Here is a 13,667-nt window from a genome sequence, read left to right on the forward strand (position 1 = left end):
TGAAATATTTGAATATGCTTACTGCTGGCAAGAGAAGTGAAACTCATTATAGAACAGCACTAACCTTATTAGCTATCTGAAAGCTTTTTGCATTTTCAGAAAGACCATTTTAGAGGATGTAATCTGGCGGTTTTAAATGCTGCACAGTGATCACCAGGTGGTGGTTTTCTTGTAAGTACAAAAGGAATTCAGTTTTGAAATTAAACTTTTAAGCTTTCCTGCATGATGGTGGCAGGTGAGCGCTAAAATGGGTTCTCCTCATCATGCCCTTTGCAATCCTACAATCAAAAAGGAATAATGATAAACAGGAAATAAATGCCTAGCAACCATTAACCACCCTTTCACGAAATGGCAAAATAACATACAATTTTTTTAGGGGATTTTTTCCCCTGAATTAACATGCTGGTGGGATTTAGTGAGCATAACCTTTTCAAAAATACTTTGCCTCATTATTCACATCAGAGTCTTTAACAGATGTGCGGTGACTTGCCCGGAGACAGTGTATGACTGACTGGCCAATGGGAGATCATTGAATGCTGCAAATGTAGGTTTATTTTGGATTATTCAAACAACCATAATTAAATGTGTTAAAAATTCAATTTAAAGCTGATGCAGATGGAATTTTTGTATTATCTTGTGACATTGTGGAACAGATGCTTATATGCTGTGCTTCCCAAAGTTAAACTGGATGGATGATAATGCACTGTATAAGCCAGACTTTAGCCAGAAATTAGTTGTGGAGTAATAAAGCCAGATCGCTTGCCTGAGCAACCCAAAGTTTCCAGACAACTGAGTTCAACTTCAGGGATGGCTGAAGTTGCTCATACACTCTGATATATTTTGTTGTTACACCTGTTATGAACTGTAGTGAGGATTTTAGAATTACTGCAGAGCATGTTGTGGCTTCACTCTCTCGGGATTGGTGGGACAAAAGTGAAACAAAAAGACAAAAACAAAATTTGACTGTTCATGGACTTGCACAAAGTTGCAAGTTTCTTTCTGTTTGGCAAAAATGTAGAGGATGCAACCATGACCTGTAAAAACGGTCACGTATTCACCAGCTAAAGCTGCCTATTTAGAATTGACAAACAACTATGTTGTAAAATATAAAAAGTGTATATTATTACACTAAAAGATATCTGTAACTTTAACAAAGTATTAAAAATAAAAGAGCAACATCAGATTTTATTTAAATGATTTAAAGTTGACACAATAGCATCAGCACACTCCTGCCTGTTGATATCCCCTTCACCAACAAATAAATTAATAAATAAATGAGAATTAACTCACTCATCAATCAAAACATACAGAATGCCTAAATATATAAGTAGAAGGTTGACAGGCAAATATCGAGTTAATACATGGTAGCTTAGTGTAGAGCTACAAATGTCCTTATAATTCAAAATTTTAAGTTCGGTTTGTTGAAACTTAAAGGCGGTCATTCATTGAGTTGAAATTTTAAGACAATAACTCCTGAGTTTTGATATAATAACAGAGAGGGAGGATGGCTAAGCTGTCTGCTAACTTGGTTCGCAAGGCACCTTCACAGATAACTGCTAATTACAGTACAGTAGCGCTAAATTGCTAATAATACTCAAATTTTACTTACCAGAACTGAGCATCAGAGTTGTTATTTAATCATGTGGTACAATAAACATTGCAATAAGCCCATTATTTGGGAGCTAACTGCATGATAAATGCTCGAAACAAACATGATTACAGAGTAGTAGCATCTTCAGCTAATGTGACGCAGGTTTGCGCCTAGTCAGGACCCACCTGTCATTCAAGGTAGTAGCAGCATTTCTATGCCCTTCAAATTGAGAAATTTAGGCTTGATCAGATTTAAATAAATTAGTTATTAAAAAATTTCCCCACACAGCCGTGAACAAGAAAATTGATCAAAGCCCCATTTTTGTACCAGGCTGTAAATATGCATCTGCTTATTTACACAGGAGTCTCCTGGGATTAACTCCCTTGTCAAGTAAAAAGACTAAGTATGCACTGAAGGCATTATCTGCTTACACTCATGTATACCATTTTTCTATCACATTTATCAGGTGCTTGCCACAAAGGAAGCAATGCTTGTTAATTCAACTTTATTTTTTCGAATGAATCAAAGTATCTGTGCGTGTTTATAGCTCTCTTTTATATTTCTTGTAATTAAGTCCAGTGTGAAATTCTAAAGGGTTTTGATGTGTGAGGATTTCATTTTTGCACATATTTATTTATACGTTTTTTCTGAATTGGTGACATTTAGTACAAAGATTTAGGCCATCATCAGTGAAATATACAACCTCCAAGTTAGATTTAAAGATACTTTTTCTCTTAGAAGGTTACTCGTTTAATTGACCTGTACGATCACTTCTCTGGCTTATGTCTTAGACACTTTAATAAGAAGCTTTATCTACACAGAGTTTTATGCTGAACTTCAAACAACCATGCTAATATACCATTAAAAATAAAAGACCTTTACTGCAGAGAAACTCATTGTACAGGCGCTTAGACCTAAAGTACAAAGTTCATACAGGATTAGATGCAATGCAATGTAAGCAGACACCAAGCATAGAATCTGCTCTAAAAGCAATTGGCAAAAAGTGATAAGACATTTGGTGCACATTAGATACAAGATCATCTGCAGCATCTGTTGTGTGGGCGCAGTGGTCATGACCCACCTTATGTAGTAAATAACTTGGACTTTAAGCTAATTTAAGTGTTGTGTTGGCAGTGAGTCACATTGATTTCATGCACAGGACAAATGAAGAAATCATTTCAGCGCTATACAATAACACAGCAGTTTCTCACTATCATTACTGTTCACGAACAGCTGGACACTGTGCTTCCCTTTGCATGATAATGAGTCTTAATGAGAATTCTTAAGGGTCACTAACGGTCCCTCATTATGATGTTTGTTAGAAATGCTGCATGATATGTTGCTACCAAGGTTTCACTTGTAGTGTTGACACGAGTGATTGAAGAGCCATTGTTCTCTAAGAGGCCTTGTGTGTTGTGACAGGAGGCAGTGACGTATTAAGCAGGTGCAGGTACTTGCCGTGTGTGCGTGGGACCATTTGCTCACGGTAGGGTGGGTGGGTGTGAATATGGAGAAGCCCTAATGGGGAGGGCCAGTGGAGCGGGGTGTATGGGTCAGGTTACCCTGACAGGAGTTTTTGGTGGTGGGGGTGCCAGGCCCAAAAAAGCCACCAGTGTCTTCCACACGTGGAAGGAGAGTCTCAACTGTGGCCGGGGTTCCTAAGTGCTGTCCTTTACATTACAACCCGCCGACATCTGGACGTCCAACATGGGCAAAGGGGTGAGTTCTCTTGATTTCTGAAGCTTTTCTTTCTAATATCAGCGAATGAATGAATGAACATCGCTCATTACTTACTGTAATATATGTGCAATGACAGCATATGGTGTGGACATGCATCACAGACTTTCCTAAATGCGTCTTCAGCACTTGATGTCTCGAAGTGTCAGAATGATGCCTTTTGAAAAAACAAACAAACAAAAAAAGACAGTAACATCTCAGGATAATGGCTTTCCTCCTCAATAAGTTTTGTTCTCGGCTTGCTGTTTATTTGGGTAATTACGTAATTTTGCTTTTATTCTCTCCATCAGGCCCATTCCATTTAGCTTTATGGGAGGACAGCCTGGTAATCTTCCTCACACACAGTGGTGGGAAATTGCTATGCCAGACACATTTCAGGCACTCCGCCGGCTCTGTGCTCCCTGTTTGGCTCTTTCTGATTACTTTTTCACTGTGTCACTTGCTCACACTCTCCTCTCATTCACGCTGTATATCCCTCCTTCACTGACATGCACACGTGCCACCAGGAGGAGACTGACAGCGGCAGATGATTTCCATGATGCACACTTCTTCCAACTGTTCGTGACACACACACACTCTCGCTCGCACTCATAAATGAGGAACTTGCAGTATTAGAAAAAGATATTTTCTCGTCAATATTGGGTGAATGGTTTGCCAACAGTGTCAGGAGATTGAAATAAACAAGGAAACACAAAGTCCATTGTGTTCACATTGATGCTTGCATTCTGTCGCTCTGAATGTAAATGGCTGGGCACAATGTGCCTACCAAGCAAGTGACTTTTCCCACTTATTTTAGGTTTACGATGATACCCTAATGTATAGTTATTGCACTCTTTTCCCCTAGTGTGGTGCCGAGAACGGAGGGAAGAGGAATAAGAAGGGAAAGAACTTGGATGAGCTGAAGAAGGAGGTGGCCTTGGTAAGAAAAACAAGCTGTCACTGCTCCATCTCATACTCATTCGGCACAGTGATTGATTCCAATGCCGCTGCTACCAAATGATCCCCAAATAGTGTTACTCCAAAGACACCAGGTTATTTAACAAGGCTATAAATGAAAACGGTGACCCATAAACAAAATGGCAATCCAACATGTTTAGTGCAGTCAATTGCAGACTAGTTGTGAGCCAGTCTGTCCTCTCCTATCTGCTCAGCCACCCTCTGGCTGCTCCTCTTTGTACTCGGAAAGATACTGAATAATTTGTGGGCCACCAGCAGTGTAGTGCAGAGTTTCGTCTTGTGCAGAGCTGTAGCTCTTTGAGGTGCTGTCAGAAGGCAGCCAAGCGATGTCCATGAAAAGTGGGCTAAGTTTTGCCTTTTGCTACTTTATCTCTGATAAAGTCGCTCTTGTCAGTTATCAGATTGGCTTGTGACTGATTAAAGAAAAGAATCCCTTTGATATTGTCAACACTTAGGAGAAGTTTTGTGTTTAATTTTGCTTTGATCTGTCTGGCTCATACACTTCTTTAGTTACTGATTTCCTGCATTTTTTCCCCACAGAAATCATTTTCACCACCACCAGACAATAGCTAATCAATACTAGGTTTAGGTGCTTATAAATAAAACAAACTATCTAATTTTTTACTTGATTGTGGCCAAATTACTTGCAGCTAGTGAGGCGGCTGTTGGTGAGGAAAAATATGGATTTTCCCCTGTCTTACTAAGAAATTCACCCTTCATCCTGTGTGAATGATACAATCCTGACAGCTGATGGCTGAAGTTTTTGTTGCTACACTGCCAAACTCCATTTCACCCACAGTGGAAATGTCTTGGGATTGGGCCAGTAGCAGAAATGTGCCACCAAACAAGAAAATTTAGTGGGTTTCTTTTCTTTGCAGCAGGAAACAATCAGTTTTTATTGGTTTACACACTCAAGACACAATAGAGTTTACTCATCTGTCTGTCTGTCTGTGATGGATCCTTGTTAGATACAAACAATAAACTCTTTTATTAGTGAAAGACAGGGGTTAATGGGGTTAATGGGGTTCCTTATAAATAAATAAACAGTGCTGTAGTGCACCTGTGCTTTGCGCTTGTGATTCTTGAGGCTTCAGTATCAAAGAAACATTTTATTTTTGCAGGATGACCACAAAATAGATCTGGATGATTTGGGGAAACGATATGCAGTGGACCTCAGACTGGTAATGTCAGCCACACACAAACTCTCTTAAGTACACATGTACGCTTGCACACAAGCACACAAGAAAGAGCTGCTGTAATATCCCGTACAGAGATGCAATCTCTCGTTGCCCGGACTGAAGAGCAACATCCAAACGGAGACCAAGCATTACTTTGGTCAACATAGGCTCTCCCCAGTGTCACCTCTTCATCTTTAATCCGTTGCACACTCAAATAAACTTACACACTTCAGGATAAAAACAAATTGCAGATAAACCACATCATTTTTTTGCTTTCACCACATCTGCTGCTAATTCTAATTGTAACATTCCAGGTGAGGTCAATAAGATTTTATCTTTTTATCTTCTTTTTTAAAGATGAGCATGGAAAAAAAAATCAAAGCTCTACACCATGGGAAATAGTGCAAGATGTAAAAATGTCAAACATTTGTCAAGCTCCAAAGACAATCAATCAAAGTCAATTAATCAGATGTGTGATTATCTGTTCTAATTAAATCATAGTACTTTGGATATTTACACGGGATTTTGCTAAATGAGATATTGGAAAAAACAAAATTAAGAGGAAAATGTTCAATAGGTACATCCAACAGAGCATCTTAGATGAGCATCTTTTCTATGCTTGTGATGTTAAATAGTCCAGACGGGGACACTTGATGTTCTGCAACTACAGCTGTAAAATTGCTTTTTAAGCCAAGGTGAAAACTGGGCCATTGTGTTGTAATAAGATTGCCTGTGACAGCAGAAAGACATTTATTCCTAAAAATTGCTCTCCCCCAGGGTCTGACCAATGCCAGAGCTGTAGAGAATCTTGCCAGGGATGGTCCGAACACTCTGACTCCTCCCCCAACCACGCCGGAGTGGGTCAAATTCTGCCGCCAGCTCTTCGGCGGCTTCTCCATTCTGCTGTGGATTGGGGCCATCCTTTGCTTCCTGGCCTACAGTATTCAGGTGGCCACAGAGGAGGAGCCGCCCAATGACAATGTGAGAAACTGCTTGTAAAACCTGCACACATATGGACCTAACATATTAATCACACACTCAGAGTAAGACGTGCAGAAAAGCAAAGGCAGCTGCAGTTATAAAATACATTATATATACTGATGCAGGGTGTCAACTCAAACACCTGCATACAGCTCCTTCAGATATATACACAGAGCTGGAAATGCACATGTCCATGCATAAGAAAGCATCATTTTAACTTCTTCTAATCTTGTTCAGACAGATGTACTCTGGTTATGTGGAGCACTTATCTAATTCTAATTTTATATGAAATTTAAAGTTTCCTCCAGGTCTAGCAAATTTTACAAACTTTATGGATTTTCCTGCTTTTTCTAACTTTGGTGGGACTCAACATCATTTCCCATAAGCACAAGTTACAGAGTTGTACCAACAATCATATAAATCAAATCAGTGTTAGCAGAGGTGTATACAAAAGGGGTGAGAACAGTGACAAAATTCATCTGATTACATCACACATCCTTTTGACCATTCTGTTAGACCCCTCAAAACTCCAGTGGGGATAAAAATTAAATATGAAATGACTGCAAAGAAGATTGCAGTTATGTGAAAAACTAAGTATGCCATTAAAATTTCAGTAGGGATTAAGAGGGTGAGTAGCAGTCCTGTGATCCCAATCGGATACACTTGATTATTGATGAGCAGTAAATGTGACCACCTCCATAAAAACAGATATTTTGGCAGTTTGCTGGTCTGAGGTAGGCGTGTGTTAACATAATGCCACAGTTTTCCCAGGGGTGGATGTCCCAGCAAATTCACCCAAATTTCAGACTGTGAAATGCTAAGGGAAAGTCCAAGAGCTACATTGCCAACTTTGCAGCTGTAACTTAGCATGTTAAATGTCAAAATTCAGGACAGTACCATTAGAAAAACACTGAACACCTAAATGTTCATTTGGCTTGTTTGAAAGGGTTGCCAGGTGCCCCCTTCCTCGAAAAATAACATGGCAGCACAGCTTAGCTTAGCTTTTCAAAGTTGCATTTAAACAACCCACAAGACTTGTGGAATAATGTCCTTTGGACTGACAAAACTAAATGACCATAAGGCACAGCACCACATTTGGAAAAAAGCAGCACAGTGCAGGACTGGTTATGTTTATGTGGTCGTTTTGCAGCCATAAGAATGATAAGGTTATACAGATAACTGTTAGTTGAAGTTATGGCTGCTACAGGTGGTTCTACAAGCCACTGAGTCAGGGGGTGTACTTTTAGGTTTTCACAGGAGTCCTGTGAAAATGTTATTTTTCACATGACTGTGTGTATAAATACAGAATTGTTATTAAAGACATGCCTCACACCTTTCAGCTGCTTTGAATCAAATCTTAAACCAAAGGCTAGAGAGTAAAGAGATTTCAAAGGACAAGCTTTTCCTCTGCTTAAAGTGGTATTTATCTATCTAGATGGTTTGGGTGTTACTCACTGTAGAGATGTCTGCCTTCAGTTGAGTATAATGGACGGAGATGCCATTTACCTTGCACTTCACAAAATGAAGAAAAAAATCAAAAGGAAAAAGTATCACATCACAAATCACGACGTGGCTACATACTTGTTGTTAGTCCAACTAAGGTGGATTTTTCTTTGGCTTTCTTTTTCTGCTGGTTATATTTTCTTAACATAACCTTTACTCAGCAGAGGTTTTTGTCTTGAGATCTTAATCTCCTTTTTGAGTTTCCCATAAAAACCCAACTGGTCACAGGGACCAATACAGAGACAGCATACATGAAAACCAACAGAATAAAGAATGAAAACTGAAAAGGAACAGGGGGAAAACTCAGCTTCTAAAGTGTAACATGAATCCAAAAATACTTTTTAGAAACAGCAGGATTAGGTCCCCATAAGTACAGAATATCGGTTACACCGTGACATAGAGTCCTTGCCTTCTTCCGAGTGTGGCACAAAAACAACCACTGACACTGGCATTAGTCCTAGCAGTCGCACGAATAAACACCCAGACCAACCACTGAGCAAACGGAGCCAAGCACCACCCATGCTGCACATTATGGCTCTCACTCATTATGCAGTCTGCATTAAGCTCTTGCATAATATACAGTAACGTACAGTAGAAAGACACGTGCACATTAATCCCCCAGCAGTTTAATCTCTCCATTTAGCGCCGAGCATGTACAGCTGGATGCTCCGGTAAGCTACTTCAAAGCCCTGACAGCCTGCAGCTTCGGCACTTTGAGCCTTTGCAAAGTGTACTGGCAGCTATTACAGAAGAAATTCCACCTTAAGTGTACTCCACATATGGTTGTTGTCAGATGATAAGTTAATTTTACATTACTTTGATGCATTTTATTGACCTGAAGAATTGCGTTTAATTTGAGAAAATGGTCCAGCGGGCTTCTGAAAGTGCCGCTGAAATAACGCAGTATATTTCTTGGTGTTAAAATTCACGTTTGGGAAAGAACCTGTTGATTTAAATGTCACCTGCCTTGACAGCTGTTGTTTCTATAATTTCCATGCAGCTGGTGAACAGAAATATTTCTTTCTGAAGTGAGAGGAGGTAAAAGAGCTGTTCTAAAATCTGCAAAAACTCACATGGAGACAAAATCAGGACCTGCAAACTGAACACTGAAATTGAGAAAAAATGTTCTAAGTACTGACAAGTGATTTTTCAGCGGATATGTTTCCCGGTTCAGAAGATTTTTGCACAGACTTAGTGTTTTTAAAAAAAGAAAGAAACAATAACCCACTGAAGTGTAAAAGAGCAAAACATTCTGTTGTTGCTGTCAAATGAAAGCGACACCTTCCAAAAAGGAAACTTTTCAGGATTTTGTAATTTTTCTTTCCAGGAGTCCAAGACATACAGTACACCAGCTGGCAGATGCTTTCATCCAAAGTGCCTGGCTGTCTTGTTTGCATCAGTGAGAGCTGAACCCATAACAGCCTTTTCACAGTAGACCTGAAAATAGCCACCAAAAATGCAATAAAAATACACCAGAATGAATGTTTCCTGCTTTTACATAACCATAAGTCTAAAAAGCCAGGCTGTAGCTCAGTGAGCGTCTCTTAGTGGCCTCGCAGATTGGAGTTTCAGTCCTTGGTTTTCTGGGTTCGGGTGACAGATGCTCACTTGGACTGACGAGAACTGAGCTGTCCAAGATAACAAAAATAGTACAGAAGATTCCGGCTCTGGGATGACTTCTTCTTTTTAAATCTCTCACTAAGTCTGTGAGCTTCCCCCAGGTTTTTCCCTCTGAACTCTGTTCTTGCACATGTACATTTAAGGTTTTACTGTTTTAAGACCCGTTTCAAGCTGATAAATCCCCATTTCCTGCGCTTAAGTGTACCTTACATGAACCAAACTAAGTTGATAAAGACACCGTCTCCCCCTGTTACATGGCTTTCCTTCCGTTTCAGTTATATCTGGGTGTGGTGCTGGCAGCTGTGGTGATCGTCACCGGCTGTTTCTCTTACTTCCAAGAAGCCAAAAGCTCTCGAATCATGGACTCCTTCAAGAAAATGGTGCCACAGGTAAGTTGATGCATTTGGTGTTTGTGTAGTCTCAGAGCTTTCTGAATCAATAAGCCGTCCCTCAAGTAGGGCTTACACACTCACTTGAGTGGAAACCTAATAAGCCTGCACAAAGGAAGAATAAATGTTTGAGCCAACTTTGGATTGTGAGTGTGTTTGCATAAAAACTCCCCTTGCGTTATCCACCTCTAGCACTTTGATTGCCTAATTCTTTAATCTATTTAGACTCTTTTCACACACTTCTCGCGCCTCTTTTCCCTACCTGTCTTCCTCCTCTCATCTCCCTTCTCGTCTATATCTGTCTTTTACATACCTCCATACCCCCTGGCTTCTCTTCTTTTTATATCGCTCCTCTCTCCTCATCTGACTAAATCCTCTCTCTGTTCCCAGACGTTCTCTCTTCCTCACACTCCCTCTCCCTGCTCTTCTTTTTTTCTCCATGCCAGCAAGCGATGGTGATCCGGGAGGGGGAGAAGATGCAGATCAATGCAGACCTTGTGGTGCTGGGAGATCTGGTGGAGATCAAAGGGGGAGACCGCGTCCCAGCTGACCTTCGAGTGATCTCTTCCAGCGGATGCAAGGTAGGGGAGGGGTGCTGGGCCCGTCCCTGGGGAACCTGGAAGTCGCAGTGGGATTACAGTAGCTCAGCTGACTTTGGTATTTCTACCTTATTTTCTCTTTTTTCTAGCACATTGTTTATCATAAAGAGCATCTGAGCATGCAAACATTTGCAGGTAAACGAAGTACAGGTGACTTGGATGGGAATGATAAATAAATCAAATAACTCATAAAATATTTGGCCTTGTGATAAACTGTTCACCAGCTGTCAGTCCTTGAAAGATATTTTAGTCTGGATCAAAGTAATGCACCAACCCACAACAATGCTGCAGTAATCAGACTTTCCACCTTTCCCAGTTTCCCTTAAAAATGATTTCAATAATGTTTCCTGAACGTTTTTTTTAAACATCTTCTTGTTAAAGCCTTTTCCCCTGCCAACAAGCAATGTGCAGTTGTACATGCAAAAACTGTTGTTGTGTTAGCTATGACCATATTTACATCACCCAGAAAATGCTTTCATTATGGCTCGCTTCCAAGACACCACGTAATCACATTCAAACACGATGCTTGAGCGGCTAGTTGTCTGCTTCTGATTTGCAGTTTAATGAAAAACTGAGTCAGATTGTTCCTGTAGAATTCACCTCATACTGATGAGCCAGGGAAAGGGCATTTTGTATACATATTTTGTGTGAAAGATTAATCTGGTTTTGATTAAATTTTCGTCTTTTTTTATGTCGAGTCTGAGTAAGGTCTGCGCGCTCACTTGGACATTTCTTAATATTTTCTGCATAAATATGACCTAAAGGTTCATCTGACTCTGACAAAGGTCTTAAAAGGAGATAAAGAGGACCAGTTTAGATAACTGAAATAAAAAATATCTGACTTGGTCACTGATTAAACATAAACTAAATTCTTCATGGCATGGATTCAACAAGGTTTTAGAAACACAAGTGTCTATCTCAGGGCTTTCCACTGACATGATATTATTATGCATTACTACTACTACTACTACTACTACTAATAATAATAATAATATTTCAAAAATAATAATTTTTGAATTTTTTATTTCAATAAAGTGAAAAACATGGAAAACCCCCCCCACAAATGCAAGAAGACAAAAAGATGTGTTGGCTGCACATCCACAATCCACCACATCCCAAAGGTGCTTTGTTGACTTGAGATCTGATGTCTCTGAAGCCCATTTTACAACTCTTTGTCATGCTGGACAAACCGATTTGAGATCATTTGAACTTGATGTGATGCATTCAGCTTTAAGCAGCTATCACCAGCATGTCTGGCACCAACAACTGTGCCATGTTCAAAGTCACTTAAATGAACTTGAGCAGGTCATCTTGACCATACACCAAGGTATTGGCTGATTTGATATTTGCACCAACAGTTGAACAAGTGCACCTAACGTTGTGGTCAGTGAATATACGTTATATGTATATTTTCTACAACACTTCTCATTGAACCGATCCATAAAGCACTGTCAGAACAGCCTTCTTGTTCAAGCAGTTGGTAGCAAACATGCAGATGGGCATCACAAACCTTACAATCCTGTTATATACACCAGTGTTGTTTAGTTAGTCTTCTGATGGTGGAATCATTAGCCACTGTAAAACAGGCCTTTTGTCATGGTCCTGGGCCATGTTGGCCCAGTGTTCTTAGTTTTCTTGTATGTTTGTATTTTGTTCCTTATTTAGGCCATGTTTTCTGAGTTGCCCTGTTGTGTTGTTCCCTAAGTGTTTTCCCTTCATGGCTTTTACCCCTGTGTGCCCCTCTGTGTATCTGTGAGCCCTCGTCTCTCCTTATGTTTTATTCCATGTTTCCCCTGCCCATTATGTCCAAGTTCTCCCCGTGCTCTCTCTCCCCCCCCCCCCCTGTGTGCCCTGTGTATTTATGAGCCCTCGTCTCCCTTTGTGGTTGTTTCATGTTTCCCCAGCCCGTTATGTCTGTGTTTTCCCCGTGCTCTCTCTCCTCCTGTCTGAACCTCTGTGCACTTCCTGTTTACTTTGTGACTCTCACGCCCGTACATGTCATGTTCAGTTCACCCCGCCCTGTCTCGTTATGATTATCAGTGTCACCTGTGTTCCCCGTGTGTTCAAACTTTCCTCGTTTACCCTCTGTGTATTTCTGTCTGCGTCTCCCTCTGTTCAGCGTGACGTCGTCCCTCATGCTGTGTGTGGATCTCCCTGTGAGTTCTTAGTTTATGGCTTCCCAGTTTAGTCTAGTTTGTATGTTTGTTCTACCGGCAAATAAAGCTGTGTTTTGAGTTCACCTCCCCGAGTCTGTGAGTCCTGCATTTTGGGTCCAACTCCTGCCTGCCGCACAGCGATTCATGACAGTACGACGTCACCACAACATGGACCCAGCAGACTTACCCGGGGAGAGCGATCTGATACGTGTCCAACGCCTAGTCGAGTGGATAACCCACACTTCCAATACAAGGGCAAAGATTGTGGGGATAAATGCTATCGAAGCAATCCTCAAAGGAAATTCTCATCTCCGCCAGGTCAGAGGATGTTTGGACTTATTGGCCAATTTGAATGAAGCCCGGGAGGCGGCGCGAACTCGGGAAATATCAGACTTGGCCCAGCAGCAACAGACAACAGCCACCCTGGAGCAGCCGCGTCAGTTTCACCGGCCGGATGTGGTTTTTCCCGGCCCTTTGGAGCCATCTGCGGGGAAGAAACGTTGATCACGCCGCGGGCGCGCCACCCCACAGCCGGACGTTCGGACTTTTACATCGCCGGCTGTGGTGAATAAGGACTCTTTTTCTGTGTCGAACCGTGGGACTATTCGTTCAGGGGTTGTGTTTTGTGCTACGGATGGTAATGTGAACAGTTTATTAGCTGCCCAGCCTCCTGAAGCTCTCTTAGCTGCCCAGCTACAAGCTGCGTCTCCTGTGTCCCCGCTAGCACAGTCATTAACTCCACCACAAGCTCCATTTTCACCTCTACCATCGCTTCAGTCATCAGTTCGGTCTGCCACTCAGTCGCCCTTAGCTCCATCATCCACACTACCACCTGTTTCTCTTCCACCACAACCGTCACTACACCCAGCCATTCAGGCTGCTACTCAGTCAGTCATTCAACCCATAGCCCTGCCATTAAGGCACTCTGTAGCCAAGCCATTAGCCGCCCGACCCGC

General features: G+C 41.2%; 1 protein-coding gene across 3 annotated transcripts in view; it reads left to right on the top strand.

Annotated features, from left to right (window-relative positions):
- Positions 1-1,790: 1,790 nt before the first annotated feature.
- Positions 1,791-13,667, top strand: part of atp1a2a (ATPase Na+/K+ transporting subunit alpha 2a) — a 55,967-nt gene continuing 44,090 nt past the window's right edge. For all 3 annotated transcript variants that reach the window (XM_004555155.3, XM_004555156.3, XM_004555157.3), the window contains exons 1-6: positions 1,791-3,310; positions 4,173-4,247; positions 5,407-5,466; positions 6,241-6,444; positions 9,843-9,956; positions 10,403-10,537. In XM_004555155.3, coding sequence (XP_004555212.1) covers positions 3,299-3,310; positions 4,173-4,247; positions 5,407-5,466; positions 6,241-6,444; positions 9,843-9,956; positions 10,403-10,537 — 600 coding nt within the window. In that variant the 5' untranslated portion in view covers positions 1,791-3,298. The remainder of the gene's footprint in view (positions 3,311-4,172; positions 4,248-5,406; positions 5,467-6,240; positions 6,445-9,842; positions 9,957-10,402; positions 10,538-13,667) is intronic.

This window comes from Maylandia zebra, linkage group LG18, assembly GCF_041146795.1.
Source record: "Maylandia zebra isolate NMK-2024a linkage group LG18, Mzebra_GT3a, whole genome shotgun sequence".
NCBI lineage: Eukaryota > Metazoa > Chordata > Actinopteri > Cichliformes > Cichlidae > Maylandia > Maylandia zebra.